Here is a 17,164-nt window from a genome sequence, read left to right as displayed (position 1 = left end):
ACAATTCATTTGTGCTCAGCATACCATTCCCCCAAAATTAATACAGTACACCCGCACCCACCCACCCCCCAAATAAATAAATAAAATACATGTTGTTTGCATCCCATTAAGCATATGTACAAACTTAGTTTCAAGTTTGAAATTCTAATTCAATTATTTAGATAATACAATGCCCCTACATAAAAAAGGGTTATAACATTTTGTACAGATCCTTACCAGGGTTGGGAGCCAAAACCATACCAGGCCAGCTGAAACATCTGAAATCCAAGTCCCAGAAGCACAGTGTTTTTATTTCCGATAGTATTCATAAGGACACTGAGCAGGACAGTCTGTAACAGAGGAATGTAATGCAAGTTGAGAGGGAAGGCAGCAACATGATTCACTTATTGGAATAATTATGGCTACCAGGGATTTTATACAGGAAAATGTCAGGTTTACTAGATTTTCACAGAATAATTTACTATATTTAATCTTGTTTATGGGTAAACTGGCTTCATTTTTACAATCATATATTTCATCCTATTTTAGATATTACAGGGATAAGCTAGATTGTCAGTGAGGAATATGTTGCATTTTTTTTATATACATTATGTATCTAAAAATACTAAAAAACAAAACAAAAAAAAAAGATGCTCACTATACCTGCTACTTTAAAATCCCTGAAGCTGCCATGCAGACAAGTAGCAGAAGACAGCTTCCTCCCAGATCAGGAAAAGGATCCTCAAATCAGGAGTCTCCCATTCAGGTCTTTGGCTGTGGTCTGATCCTCAAATCTCAAATGCCCTTGCTTAGACTCCACAGTCCCACTCATCAGATCTTGCCGATGGAACAGGGTCATATGTCTGCAGTTATTAAAAGTTTACTAAAAGCCCTATTTTGTCACTGAAGGTAAGTAAGGATGTGCCTAGTGTGTAAGAACAAGCTGGGCTGCAATGGTTATGGTGCCAGGAGTACCCTGGAGCCCTGCCAGACCAATTTGTCAAATAATTTAAACAACTTACTTAGGACCCCTGGGCACCCGTGGCAGCACTGCCTGCTTTACTGCGTGCTCTCAGCTAATTAGTGCAGCTTTGTATTGTTAATCGTAGGAGTCATTTCACATGGATATGTGGCTTTTACTCAGTCAAGATTGATTGTGTGATGTTAATTTAAAAGCTTAAACAAATTTATAGTAAAAACAATGACACAAGCAATTAAAAATAAAAACAGAAATTTTACTCACCGTAAATTCTTTTTTTTTATGACATATAGTGGCAGTACGTATGGGTTGTGCTTCCTAATTGGGACAAGCATCTACAAGATAGGTAAGAAAAGTCCCTCCCCTTTACCCTATAAAGGGCTTCCCCTGGCAAACCCACATCAGTCGAAGCAAGAATACACACCTAAGCCACACACAGTAAGCAAAATTGTAATTTAGTGGGAAGGAGATTTGTACTGCCACCATATTAAGAAAAATAAAATTACGGTAGGTAAAATAATTATTTCTTTGTTTTTTTTTACATTTGGTGGCAGTACGTATGGGATATAGCAAGATCCCCAATTAGGTGGGCCTTATGCCTAAACAGCTTGAAGTACCTACGTCCCAACTCAATTTTAGAGGCAGAGAGTACAACTAGCCTGAAAATGCCTGACGTTTTAAGGTGCTAAAAGCTGACCAAGAAGCAGCCATGCTGATTACTTCAGGTGAAGCAAGAGCTTTCTCTGCCCTCGATTAGCAATAAGTAGCAAAACTCCCAAGTTGGGAATGCCTCGTTCCCTAAAATATGCTGCTAAGGCAGTGTTTTGAAGAGCAATGAAATTTCTTCAATCCACTTATTCTGGCATATTTTCAAAAAACATTTTGAGGGGCCACAATAGGGATATGTGGGAATATATCTGTGATCTATATGCACAATGAAATTCCTTTCTGCAGAAGCAGAAGTTTCGATTCTGAACCTCAGGAGAGGAACCAATCAATTACATTCATATCCGGTTTAAAGGAATGATCTGAGTTTGATAACCAGAATATTCCTGAAGAACCCAACGAACTTCGTGGTTCACAGAACCATATCTCAAACTCCTTGAATCAAACAGGAACACTGTTTCTGTAAATAAAGTATCAGATGTTTGGAAGATTATGGATAGGGCAGATTTGAAAAGAGCAAGTGGTGCCCTCTTTAACCCCTTAAGGACACATGACATGTGTGACATGTCATGATTCCCTTTTATTCCAGAAGTTTGGTCCTTAAGGGGTTAACTAAATCAAGAAACCAGGGATCGCAAGTAGGTTCTACTTAAAAGCCAGGCAAAATACATTCAGATATATACTGGTTCCCAAATGCATCCTGGGAACGTTAAGTGACTCCATTGAATGGTACTCCAGTCATCTACCTCAAAGGGATGAAGGGCTAAGTCAACCCTGCAGGGGAAATAAACCTGTGAACCCCCAAGGGTTGAACAAGGTCTAAACCCACTGAGCTATCCACACTTAGTATAGAAATGCAGGATTACGCCTCCAAACTTCTTGGCGTCCGAAACGCCTACCCATGTCGGACCTAGTTCTACTTGTCTTGAGGCAGAGCTTTTTTCCTTTTTCGACATAGGTTATAAAAGATACCGCTTTCCCTAATGGGAGTAAACAGGGGACCGAAAAGGACGCTGAACTGACGTCCAAGCTTAAGCCACCAGAACATATAAGAAACAGCAGATCAACCCATGCTCTTGGCTGACATTGTCAAATGTTATTAGTCAAATCCATATAAAGTATGTGACAATCACAAATAAAATAGGAAACTGACTAGCTGCTCATCAGGAGACTTAAATAACCTCCATTAATGATTGTAAACAAAGTTATAAGTTTTGGACACCGCTGCACCTGCCAGCAAAGACCCATAACGAAAACCAGCAGTCTGGAAAGATCTTCTGCAAGAGGACTCAGCCTTCTTGATGACAGGGTTATTAAAGCATCTACTTCTGCAGAAATGTATGGATTCCCAGTGTACCTGGGTGTGTAACATTTACCCATTCGATGGAACAAACGCCGGGCAAGAAAGGCTTGTTACACAGAGTGTTCCCATTTCTGCATATAAGAAAGACATGGGGTTTGAGGAACAGACAACCCTCATCAAATGTTTAGCAGATTTATCCTGCCCCATGATCGATTCATTCCTAATTAACCTTCTCAGTAAATCAGGTGGGAACAAACTCCATACAGTATGATGAACCAGACATGTCTTAAGAAGAGGTAGATAAACATTCGCCAGACATTAGAAGTAATCGAAGGACGCTTCTCTTCTGTCTCTGCCGAACATCTCAGGCAGAGCAGCTGATACACTATTTGATTCTCTAAAAGAATTCAAAGATAGCAATGATTGCATATTCTCTGCTTAATTTTATCCAAGAAATTGCAGCAACTTGGTCATATTTATAAACCACAGAACCATACTAAGGGGAGTAACACAGATACAACAAGCAAAAGCCTTGTATAGCAGAGGCATTCCACTGTGTACAAACAGTCCATCTTGCACAGACAGTCCACTTTCTGCAAAACAATTCCATCCATAACTTGCAATTTTAATCAGAACAAATTTTCAAAGCAAAGATCAGTTAATCTTACCTTGAAAACCTCTGAGCCGTGTGGGGTGGTGGTGACACGGGGAACCCTTCTGACAAGTTTCCTGCTGCCAGAGGGAACAGCACAGCGATCCACACTCGGTGGTTTCCCGGAAGTTCCAGTTCGCACATGCGCAATAGCACGCCCGGAACTTCGGTGGAATGCAACACCACCTGGGCGTGCATTCCACCACTGTGCGCAGGCGCACGGCCTGCAACATAATGAAGGCGTCCCCCGACCCACCAATCCGGAACATACTCGGTGCAATGTTAAACAGAAAGGGCTCCGGAACCATCACGGACGGAGCCATGCTGCTCAGCCTACCACCCGGGCGGCTATCGCGCTTCCTCCCCCAGACAGCAACCTGTGTGCCTCCCCTTAAACAGACTCTTTATCCGTCCTGTGCTGGGACAAGGAAGAACTGAGGTGGGTTTGGCGGGGGAGGGACGTTTCTTAATTACCTATCTTGCAGATGCTTGTCCCAATTAGGAAGCACAACTCATACGTACTGATACCATATGTCAAAAAACAAGTGTTCCAGCATTTACAGAAGAGTACAACATGGATTAGTTAAAGCAACAACATAAAAAGTGCATTTGTTCATGGAAATGTCTAAATTGGTCGAATATATATTAACATGCATTAATTTACAAATAGTATTTAGAACTTATATAACATGAAAAAGACTGAGGAATTTAATACTTTTCCAACTCTCATGTTGCATATTAGTAAATATTTGTTTTGCTACCCTCAATGCACAGAATTGGATTGTGAGGAGAATAATTAACCACGTAGTGGTGTTAGGACCTTCCATGCTGTCCTTCACAGAGTGGGCTTTAAAGCCTTTAGGAAGGCATGGAACTACTAAATATAATTTGACTGAAAATATAAGCAAAAGTTGAAAAAACAAAAAACAAAAACTTTTTCTACTTTTAAATTTTAACTTCTTTGAGCAAGTATATCTGGCCAGGATGAAAACGTGAGAGTTCAATGCTTCTCTGAATGGATGTTAACCTTTGCCTGCTTACCCAGTATTTACCTGCAAAATAAGAGAATGCTAAATAAGACATTTCACAGAGAGCAAAAACAAAAACAACAAAAACCTACCTGTGCTAAAATTGACAGAATTCCCACCACAGCTATAAATGCGGCAATGCTGCCCGGATTAAAACCTATGATCTGCAAGAAAAATAAAATTATTCTATCAATTTATGAAGTATTAGAAAAAAAAGTTATGTATTTTAAAATTAAACAAATAAGTAAATGCAAATGGATTATGTTTTTCATTCTAATTAGCTCTGTAATAATAAACCTTTACTTAGAAATTTGACAGCTCCTTAATTCCTTAATTCTAGTAAATATTACTGAGCAGTTCACTGGGGTGAAGAGTGCTGTGCAAGTAAATATTCTTACATGCATCCTGGGCAATTCAGTGTAGAACACTTGGACACTGGGCACCAAACAGGAGACATTAACTTAAAAGTTTCCCACATATATCCTTGCCTTTCTGCAGGCGTACTCTACCTTGCAACATCAGGTGAGATAAGGCACTCTTGGTAGGTGTGGAAAAAAGTCATATTGAGTACACATTGCACAGCTTAGTTTGAGCTAAAGGGCCGTGGAGAAAGTCCCTCCTCAATACCAAGTAATATACAGGGACTCAAACATATTCAGTCCCCGTTCCTCCAATCAGGCAAGTGGGGTTGGGGGTTATCCATGGTCCAGATTCAGTACTTCTTTATACAATACGTAAGCTTGTATCGTGGCCTATAGAACCATTACTCGTTATGATGTTGCATGAGGTTGATATTAAGAAGTTCACAAAAAAAAACATTCCCACCCCATGATTATTTTCACGTGTGTTGCCTTCGTGATGACACAGGCACGTTTGCATCATTAACTGAGGAGACAAAGCCTTTAAAAGGTTCCGGCATAATGCGGGCGTCAGAAGGATGTCAGGAGGAGGAATGGCAGTACTGGAGAGGAACGTGGGCGTCTCTTACAACTTTCCTGGTTAGATCACGACAAATCCCGGGTGCCTGGTTACCATGGCGACTAAAAATGTAGTCAGCCCTTCAGTGGAGCCGAGGTTCCAGCAATCTTCCTGCAGTTCCTCTGTGCTCCCTCGCGCGCTATTAAGTGATGCCAGGAGCTGGAATAGGACATCACTTCGGCCATGGCATCACTACAGAGAGCGTGCAGGGGAGCAGAGAGGAACTGCAGGAAGATGATCAGAGTAGCCCCACTGGACCCCAATGAAAGATCCACTCAGCTCTCCCAAAGGTAGGAAGGCTAGGTGGACAAAAATGTAAAAAATAAAATAAAAATTATATATATATATATATATATATATATATATATAAAACAATAATTTGTGAGTGTATGAGATAATGTGTGTGTGTTGCGTGTGTGTGTGTGTGTGTAGAAAGTTGTTTTTACTAATCTTATTTCCCCTCCATGGCTGAGATAATCAATCTTGATGATCTAAGCTAAGCCAGCATCTCATCATAGAGATTAATTGAACCATTACATCTCTTTGAGGAACATTAAGTGTCACTAGAAGTGTTACTAGGCAGCGGTTCTATGAAAAGGCAGTGCTTATGTTAAAAAGACTTGCAGGGACAGGATATAGACTACAGAACCACTACATCAAGCTGCAGTGGTTCTGGTAACTATAGTGTCTCTTTAAGAATTGTTTTGAAATGTTGTTAGTTTAAAAGAAAACTGGCTCCTATCTTTTTTTAGCTGGCTCCTAGATTCCAAGCAAATTCATCAAGGTTACTGTGACAGTAGTTACCATCACCTGGGGTTTCATAAGGACATTTTATGTAGGACCCTGGACTACTCTTATGTCACCCTGTGTCCATTGTGGGTGCAGGGTGTGTGTGTAATGTGGTTGTTTGGGGTTAAATGTTAGTGTGTTCTCCTGTGTTGTTTATGCTTGCAATCAACTAGGTGTATTTGGCTGTGGAGCCTGTACAGCGCCACCTGTTGGTTGCAAGGATCTAGCAACCAATGTATGCACTACCTGAATAGCAAGGATTGCTAATTTGCATATTCTTGTAGATTTGCATATTGCTAATTCTGCAGGCAGGAGAGATATGTTCTGTTAATTAATGTCTTCCCCATCCCTTTATAAATATGTTATTATGCTATTATAATTTCCTGTATATTTTGTAACATGTTTTTGTTATTTGAATTTTATTATGTTTGTCCCAGCAATGTATATGTAATGAATATGTGGGCTAGTCCCAAGTAAAAAAAAGTATTGTATCTTCATTCCATTTGGTACAGTGTCCTGTGTGGATTTGTCATACCTGCCTGGAAGAAGGGCTGCAGCGTAATAGGCATAGGGGAAAATACCTGCCTGGAAAAAGGACTTCAGTAGAATGGGCAGAAGGGACGATACCTGCCTGGAAGAAGAGCTGCAGCAGAATAGACAGAGGGGACAATATCTGCCTGGAGGGAGAGCTGCAGCCTGGTCGTGTGGAAAAGCTCCAGAAGGACCCCAATCAAGCCACGGCAAAGAGCAGCAGTTTTCACAGGTCCAGCTAGCAAGCGATCCTGGGCGGAGGAACCCAGCCGGGGTACAGGGAGCTCCACTACAGTTATATTATTCACAATATCATCTATCTACTGTTACAAAGAAATCCTTCGATATTAAACAATGCATCAATTGCCATTCCAAGCAAGTTGTTTATCTTTTAGGTTGTCCGTGTGGACTGCAATATGTAGGACAAACCAAAAGGATGTTAAAAACCAGATTAAATGAACATACCGTATATACTCGAGTATAAGCCGAGTTTTTTAGCACATTTTTTGTGCTAAAAAACCCCAACTCGGCTTATACTCGAGTCATAGTCTGAATTATGGCAATTTGCATTGCCATAATACAGACCGGGGGAGAGGGGGGCTGGCAGAGCTGTAACTTACCTGTCCTGCAGCTCCTGTCAGCTCTCTCCTCCTCCGCGCCGTCCGTTCAGCACCTCGGTCAGCTCCCAGTGTAAATCTCGCGAGAGCCGCGGCTCTCGCGAGACTTACACTGGGAGCTGACAGAAGGAGCTGCACAGACCGCGCGGAGGAGGAGAGAGCTGACAGGAGCTGCAGGACAGGTAAGTTACAGCTCTGCCAGCACCCCTCTCCCCCCACTGAACTACCAATCCCACTGGACCACCAGGGAAGGAGAGCCCCCCTCCCTGGCCAGCTAGCAAGCAGGGAGGGGGGACGAAAACAAAATAATTAGTAATAATAAAAAAAATTAAATAATAATACACAAATAATAATAATTAAATTAAATAATAATAAATAATAATAAAAAAATAATAAATAATAATTAAAAAAAAAAATTTCCCACCCCCCACCAAGGCTCTGCAACACACACACACATACACACACTGCACTCATACACTCACACTGCATTCATACACACACACACTGCATTCATACACACACACACACACACTGCATTCATACACACACACACACACTGCATTCATACACACACACACTGCATTCATACACACACACTGCATTCATACACACACACACACTGCATTCATACACACACACTGAATTCACACACACACACTGCATTCACACACACACACTGCATTCACACACACACACTGCATTCACACACACACACTGCATTCACACACACACACTGAATTCACACACACACACTGCATTCACACACACACACTGCATTCATACACACACACTGCATTCATACACACACACTGCATTCATACACACACACTGCATTCATTATACACACACTGTAAATAAATATTCAATTAATATATTTTTTTTTAGGATCTAATTTTATTTAGAAATTTACCAGTAGCTGCTGCATTTCTCACCCTAGTCTTATACTCGAGTCAATAAGTTTTCCCAGTTTTTTTGGGTAAAATTAGGGGCCTCGGCTTATATTCGGGTCGGCTTATACTCGAGTATATACGGTATATATAACATCAAAAGAAAATTTGAAAAGCATTAACTGTCTAAACATTTCATGGAATACCATGGAAGTGACCCAGGGTGCCTACATTTTTGTGGAATAGAGAAGGTCAGTGTTCCATGGAGAGGGGGGGAGAACTGGCCACAAGATTAATTTATCAGGAAATGTCTTGGATTTATGGTTTGAAAACTTTGGCTCCGTCAGGAATGAATGTAGATCTTGAACTCGTTAACATCATATGACCAGTCTTTGTATATAGTGTTCAGGATGAGATCTTTTACATATATAGTAAGCCATATCTAATACCAAAACCAATGCAAGGTAACTGACAAAAAGAATAAAAAAGAATAAACATCAAAAACCGGGCTGCATCACATACAGAGGAGCGACTTAATCATAATTATAAAAAATACAAAATGGTATGTGAGCACTCCAAATATAAAATAATGACCACTAAAGCACTGTACCCCAATACAGCAATTTATAAAGGGAAGCAAAACTAGATCTGGTAGCAACACAGGGTTAATATAAATTGGTAAGTAAATTAAATTAGTAATATTGTTATGTGCCAAATGTATAAAACATCATTTATTGAACATGAAAAAGAATTGTAACATCAAATCAATATTACAACAATAAAATATATAAACAAGCAACAAAATGTCCAGAGCAGATGTTAAAAAATAGTAAACACGAGTCGCTCGTTGATAGAGCTCCTGCTAGTCCCTGCTAATATTCTCAGAAAATCAACAAAAATCTGCCTATACACGACGCACAGAGGCAACCAAGCTACTGGTGACACTCCAGCGTTAACATGGGCACCAATTATGCAGCCTATCAATCGGGTTTCACCCGAGCACTGCATGCGGCCTGCAAGCATGGTCGGCGCGGAGGAGGCGGCCGCTCCTCCGACGCCACACACAGCCGAAATGTCGATTTTGGGCCTCCGTTCCCCCCCCTTGGACCGGCGGGGGTCATCCCGGTCCCAGAAGATCGCTCCTGTGCCCCGCGACACTACCAACAGGTCCTCACCGCACCAAAACAGGTCACGGAAGGGCCTTCCCGAGCCATGGAGACCCGATCAATTCTCCAACGGATAGATGATATTTTCGGGCCTTTTTGGCTCCGCATAGAGGAGAGACGGAAAAGCTCCCCACCGATCCTACAATCAGCATCACTAGCTGGGGAGAATGGGGAGGACCCTGTCAGACTGCCGACGACTGGGAGCAAGCACCAGCAACGACCTGCTCCTCACCTAAAGCTTAAATCCAGACTACGGAACGACAGGGGCCCTACCTCTTCTCAACTGCTGAAGGGGAGGAGGGCTGCACTCCAGCGGTGGCACAGAGCCTCTCTTCACCACCCGCAAAGGCGGGAGATCAAGCTCCAACATAGGCGACGGCAGAAAGTTACGCTCCGGATACTGCTCCAGCGGAGATCAGCACGCTACCCACATCAGCGGCAGTATCTGTGGACTTCACAGACCCGGTCTATTAGTACCCGCGCTATCAAGGTAGAGCAGCCGAAAAACGCCCAAGTCCGAGGAAGTGAGGGTGTTCTGATCCGCCGGCGCCAAGCTGCAACCCCCAATGGACTACCGCACTCCACACTAGGCATGCCGATAGTGGGGGTAGGCTGACGCCTCATCCTCAACAAAAACTGGCCTGCTATTTCGGCAACGACCCAGCGAGAACCCCAGATGCATTCACACTAGGCTTAATGCTCTCAATAATAGTCGGTTTGAAGCTCCCGTTGAAAGTCACTGGACGGTGTGCCCTATGTGTAACGAGCAACTTCCTCCAGACCGCGACCAACAGATCTTTGAGAAGCATGTTCAGACACACTTCGATGGCAAAGTCTAGACTTTTGATTGACCGCCTTTGCTTTGGGTTGGAAAAGTGGCGTTGAGAAGTTCACCTTAAAAACTAAAAGTAAAACCTAGCTTAAAGCACCACGTATAGTGTGAGAAATGCTCTGCATTATAATTTCAGTTAAAATCTGTTTTGCATATTCCTTTCTTTAAATTCTGTAATTTATCATGCTGAGATTTCATCTCTATATATCCAACAGAAACCTTTAGTGTTCCATGTGTGTCCAAGTCTAATGTGACTAATCTTAATTTCTTGTTGTATTGGAATTACACAGAGCTGAACTCACTGTTGTGTTTATCCTACCAGCGGCAGTTTACAGCATGCCTTTAAATCCCCCTCTCCCCCCCCCCCCCCAAAAAAAAACTATTACTGTGCTTAATTATTCTAGCATGTTACACTTTATAAGCAATGTTCTATTAGCCTGTTATTTTCATGTTCGAAAACAAAAAATGTGCAATTGTGTAATGTCACAACCATATCTGCATGAACCTGCCCGTGCCTGCCGTTGTGGCTCCACAGGCCCGCCTGTAAACCTTTTGCACCGAAAAATAAAGAATTAAAAAAAAAAAAAAAGAGAAGGAAGGGTGAGTTTTGCAAAAAAATTATTTGAGTTCTATTTGCGTAAATTTTGCAGTTGGAAGATTATATAAAGAGATGTAGTAGTTTGCGAAAGCATTGCTTATTTGGTGAGGAGAAAGATGAGTTTTATCTCATTAAAGGTTTTTTCTTTTTCTGGTTTAAGTCTATTTGAAAGGGTTCTCCCCTCTTTATCATTACTGCTATACTAATTTTGATTGAATTTCATAATTATCTTTTTAACTCTCAGAATTTGATTAATCTGTGAATGAACTGCACTGATTTGATTGAGGGTTAAATATGAAGGGTTCTTTATATATATTCTTTATATATATATTAACTGCTATTTTTTATATTTTAGTATGTTGAAAATACTAAATCATTTGGAAAGCTTATCCAACAAAATTAAATCAAAATATGTGTGTAATAAAAAAAAAAAAAAAAAAAAAAAAATAGTAAACACAGTATGGGGCCCCTTACACTGATGGAATGGCCACTGGAAAAAAAATCTATCAACTTTCTATATAAGTAGTTTGACATAAGATCTGTTCAAGCATCCAAAGCTTTTTTTCCCACATTGCTCATCTTTATGCTCCTTTGAATTTAGAATGCACTTTCAGAATTATCACAGGATGGAAGTTCATTATAAATTATATACAGATTGTGTTAAGCATTCTCTTATCTTTTGTCCATTTTAATGTGTAGTGGAAATACATCCACATAAATGTCACAGATGTCTATATTTTGCAAAATAAGCAAGCAAATAGCTATATGCTCTACAAGACATTACTGTGTAGATTATATACATGTATTTCAATAATTGAATATTAGAGAATGAATACCTATGTTTGCATTCTCAGGAAGCCATTTACAATTTTTTGGGCAACATCTCTATACATATAATTTATAGATGCAGAATTTTTCTCAGCCAAGGTCTTTTTTGCATTGACAAACTACAACAATTTTATTATATTTGTTTATCGTAATTTATGTATTTCTTTTATTGAAATTTATTTTGGCATAAGTTTTTAGGATTTGTACTGATGTAACTATCCATTTGTGGAGATAGAACATCAGGATTTATGGCATACTGTGTTTCAATTATGAATGTTTATATGTATAACATGTATAATGAAAAATCAGACCAGCAGTCTGCCATTAATAGATTTGAGAGGAACGCTCCCCACAGCCGACACACTATCTTGAGAAAGTCCGGTACAGCGGGTGAAACGCGTTGAAGTGCGATCGGCATTCACAATCAGAGGTCTGAGGATTACAGCCTGCTAGCATTGATTCTAAACCAAGGTCTCCTGTCTGCACGAACACTCTGCCTTATCAGCGCTGAGATCGGGCAGGATTTTGCATTGCAGTGACCGTGGGCGGTAAACGGCTGTCAAGCCTCTGATTCATTTCAGTGTTTATGTGGTATCTTGGAGAAGAGTACCACCACTTGTTCATGTAAGGGTTTTTATTTGGGGGAGAGGGAATCTTTTTATATAAATAACAAGCAGTATTATACTATGGAAAGCTTTTTTGTATCCTTTTAAGGTACACCCTTCATTGAGCTACATTGTATCCATAGATGTTACATCTCTGCTGCAAGACAAGATTAACCTCTTAAAGACTTTCACCCAGGACTTTTTGGACCCTTGAGCAAGTTTTATACATATATTTTTTTGTGTGTAATTAAACTTATTGTGGTACATATGGTCTGATATATTATCAACCCATAGTTATAAGTTGTTGGCTTCCATACTTATATTGATCGCCTAATGTAAGGTTATCGAATATAGCGCTGACACTCATTTTTGCAACCATCTATCTACTACACACACTGCATACATTTAACTGATTTATCACTTCACAGCTTATCCTTGTGGTTTAAGTTAACGCTTGTTGATAAAAGGATTCCCTTACTTGTGAAAATGCACACAGTGTGAGGCATACAAGAAACCTTTAAATAAGCTATAAAAGAACGTTGTAGATGAACAATGTGTTATTTTATTTTTTTAACAGGAGTGTTGGAAGAAATTCTACTTTAAAGAGATTATTGTAGGCAACTGCATTAATAATCTATTGCATGCAGTAGATTAAAAACAGTTTAAGACAATGAATGGATTAAATTACAGGTGAAATTGACATTGCTAATATGAATTTACTTCACCATGAAGAGTTAATAGTGCTTAGATTGATGATTTAATCAATACCACTTGCAGTTAAAATGAAAAAGTATAACATTAAAACCATAATGTGTTTGCAACCAAAATGCACACAGTGTGATGTATGACTCCTTATAACGGTTTGTATGTTTTGATCAGTGAACCAGAACTAGGAGGCAAATCAAAATAAGGTAAGAATAAACATTACTACTAGAGAAAAAAGAAAAATCACTGTTTTACTTTATAGTAAATTAGTGTGCAATGTAATGTAAAATTAGATATTAGGTGCTTTCCAAACTTACCTGTCTTAAGTAGAGAAAAAAGCTGGAATATTGCCCAGCTTCTGGTAAATAAGAAAAGAAGACTGTGATACAAATCAGAAGAACTGTGGAGTCTTTCCCAACTTTTTTCAATGACTAAAAAGACAAAAAAAAAAAAACCTTGAATATTGGAATGTGAGTATCATACAATAGTATATTTTAGAATTTTACATTTTTCATAATCATAATGACTGCCTGAGCAACATGGAAAATGTAGTTTAAACGTCTGTAAAATCAAGCTTAAGGTTCGCTGATCTAAAGTGTTAATAATTTTTGTATTTGCATGTTACTGTACAATTTTTCAAAATATTAAAAGTGGAACAAAACATTAATGCAAGTAGTACATCTGCTTACACTGTATGGTTTGCTGGAGGATAGTAAAATAGTATATAAAATCATGTTCATGGCAGTCCGTCATCTAAATAGAACAGATTCCTTAAATCATCTACAATTTACACAGAATTTGCTAATAAGACCTCTATCAAATGCATTGATGCAGAGAAATGCAAAATTAAATATGAATTATGTTTCACACTGGGTAGGAGATTAGGTGCCACGTAGGCATGTTTTACAATATATCCCACACAAATAATTTAGATTTCAGCTGTAAGACATTTAAAGCGTATCTGTAAGTTTACAATCCACTTGAGTTTTAAAGAGCACTACTTTTCATCTATACATTGTATATTTTGCATAGCAGAATCCCTACATGTGTATCATTCGAGCAGTGATTGTGAAGACATATTCCTTCATACAGCTTTAAAGGATCACTATAGAGTCAGGAACACAAACATTTATTCCTGACCCTATAGTGTTAAAGCCACCATCTAGCCCCCCTGGGCCCCACATGCCTCCATAAATATAGCAAAATCTTACTGTATACAAGCATGAAGCTGTAACTCTGCATGCTGTTAGACTCAGAAAAACAAGCAGTGTGCTGACATCATCAGAAGTGGTAGCCTGATCCAATTACAATGCTTCCCCATAGGATTGGCTGAGACTGACAAGGAGGCAGATCAGGGGCAGAGCCAGCACAATTCAAACACAGCCCTGGCCAATCAGCATCTCCTCATAGAGATGAATTGGATCAATTCCTCTCTATGAGGAAAGTTCAGTATCTGCATGTAGAGGGAGGAGACACTGAATGTTTTGATGCACTTTAGGCAGCCATGACCCAAGGAAGGATCTCTAACATCTGAGGAGTGGCCAGTGAAGTTATCACTAGGCTGCAATGTAAACACTGTATTTTCTCTGAAAAGACAGTGTTTACAGCAAAAAGCCTGAAGGTAATGATTCTACTCACCAGAACAAATTCAATAAGCTGTAGTTGTTCTGGTGACTATAGTGTCCCTTTAAGGTTCCTTCCAAGTGTCCATGTGTTTACTTTTTTATTTTTGTTGAGTGATTAAAGTTTTATGTTTTTTTTTTGTTTTTCCATTTTTCTCAAGCTCTATCTTTCTCAATTTAATTTGATATTTTCAGTGTTAGATTTTTAGTTTGCTTTTGTAAGGATTAATGGTGTTTATTAGAAGCATGGACATTAAATCAGCTTTGTCAACTTCAAAGACTTTACACATTTTGCAGAGAGTCCAGAAGGTGGCTTGCCCATTTATATTATGACAGCCTTAAGGTAGATACATAAGCACCCTTATAGGCACTGCCATCTTGTTTTCACAAGAGTATAAAACAGACATCCCTGGAAGATCCTGTGAGATACTCCATAGACCAACTGTCTTGGTGTGTGAGTTTCCTAGCTTAAATGGAAAGAGAGACACTATAGTGTTAGTAATACAGCTTTCTATTCCTAACACTATAGTTTTCCTTTAAAGGCAGCAACCCCAACTTTTCTCAAGCTCTGTCAAGTTAGGCGATAAGACAAAGTAGCCCGTATTTTGTATTATATCTTTTGATTACGTTGTAGTTTCAAAGCAATTGCAAGCAGACAATATGTAGATTTCATTTACAAAATTATCTTTATGAAATACTCTAAAATGGCAGTAAGCTACTTTAAATCATGTTCCTTGATTAAAGAGTATGCCAAATACGCAGAAGAGAATATTAAATATGTGCTGCACTATGCACCAGGTTTAAGTCAGTACAAAACATAGTCCCTGCTGAGTGCTGTACACCAAAATTGCTTTATTAAGCTACATTTGTTCTGGTGCCTATAATGTCACTTTAACGCTAATCTATCTACTGAGATTTTTATACAGTTTCTCATAAAGAAAATATTTACACATACACAACAGAACTGGAATAAGTAGAGAGGAGATAAATCAAATCCTTACTGCAAATGGGTCAGCCTGCTCCCAAGAGATCGGAGCTCCCCAGGAAGTAGGTCTCATTTTCTCTCGGAGAGATTCTGGCACGACTAACAAGATGAAACAGACATCCAAGAGTGCAACAACAGTCGCCACAAGAACAACAAGATTATCACCGTAATATTCAGAGATATAAGCACCAATTGCTGGGCTGGTCACAAGACTTGCTGCAAATGTAGCAGATACCTAAAATATATGCAAGAATTATTATTAATTTTTTTTTTTTTTAAATATATATTTTTGTGCAGAAAAAAATAGCATTAACACAGGGTGATTCACCAAAGTGAGAAATTGAAGTGGTGAGAGGGGCAGTGACAACAAAGTTATACAACCAATTGTTTTTTCCTTTAAGGTACAATTAGCCAAAATTAAAAGATTCATTTATTCTTCCAATTCTGCTTCTCTGGCCTTACATTCGATTATTCACTTTAGTGAATAGACATGTAATGCTCTTGTTTAATAATTCAATCAATTCTAACCAGGAATTAATTGACATGAAGTGAACACCCCAAATTACCTGCAAATGTATACCCAAGGTTCACATATCCTCATAAAATGATGCTAATATTATATATCCAAAAATCCAGATATGCAAAAGTTCTCTTACCAGTCCATAAGCTGTACTTCTTTCATGTTCCTGTGTTATGTCCGCAACGTAAGCAAATATTACAGAAAATGTAACAGAGAATGCCCCAGATACAGAAATCATAGCAAAATACCACCTGTCAAGTAAAGAGACAACAATTAGTAACATGTTTTTCTTATTGAATGCAATAGTATCAGCATCCCCTTTTATTTCTGCATCTCTAGCCACACCACCCCTAGCTGTGACTCAAACAATCTCCATAAAAAAAAGGTTTAATTTTCAATTCAATCTCATAGCACACTGCGATTACTATAGAAATTCTGATATCCTGTTCTGTTAAAGGGACGCTATAGTCACCAGAACAACTTTAGCTTAATGAAACAGTTTTGGTGTATAGAACATGCCTCTGCAGTCTCAATGCTCAATTATCTGCCATTTAGGAGTTAAATCACGTTGTTTAGAAACCCTAGTCACACCTCCCTGCATGTGACTTGCCTAGCCTTGCTAAACACTTCCTGTATAGAGTCATCTAATATTTATCCTTCCTTTATTGCAAGTTCTATTTAATTTAGATTTTCTTATCCCTCACAATATTTATAGCTTGCTAGACCCTGCAAGAGTCTCCTGTATGTGATTCAAGTTCAATTTACAGAGCAAGAGATAAAATTGTTTAAGGTAAATTATATCTGATTGAAAGTGAAACCAGTATTTTTTCATGCAGGCTGTGTCAATCAGAGCCAGGGAAGGTGCGGCAAGGGCTGCATAAAAAGAAAAAGTGA

General features: G+C 39.1%; 1 protein-coding gene across 1 annotated transcript in view; it reads right to left on the bottom strand.

The window, feature by feature from the left end:
* The window catches only part of LOC134611266 (hippocampus abundant transcript-like protein 1), a 70,690-nt gene that overhangs the window by 18,208 nt on the left and 35,318 nt on the right, over positions 1-17,164 (bottom strand). Inside the window, exons 5-9 of the mRNA XM_063454950.1 lie at positions 16,407-16,521; positions 15,767-15,985; positions 13,461-13,574; positions 4,700-4,771; positions 217-329 (exon numbers count right to left, since the gene is read on the bottom strand). Of these exons, the coding sequence (XP_063311020.1) occupies positions 217-329; positions 4,700-4,771; positions 13,461-13,574; positions 15,767-15,985; positions 16,407-16,521 (633 nt within the window). The remainder of the gene's footprint in view (positions 1-216; positions 330-4,699; positions 4,772-13,460; positions 13,575-15,766; positions 15,986-16,406; positions 16,522-17,164) is intronic.

Source organism: Pelobates fuscus, chromosome 5, assembly GCF_036172605.1.
Source record: "Pelobates fuscus isolate aPelFus1 chromosome 5, aPelFus1.pri, whole genome shotgun sequence".
NCBI lineage: Eukaryota > Metazoa > Chordata > Amphibia > Anura > Pelobatidae > Pelobates > Pelobates fuscus.
The sequence above is the reverse complement of the archived record's forward strand: the minus strand, read 5'-3'. Positions and strand labels throughout refer to the sequence as shown.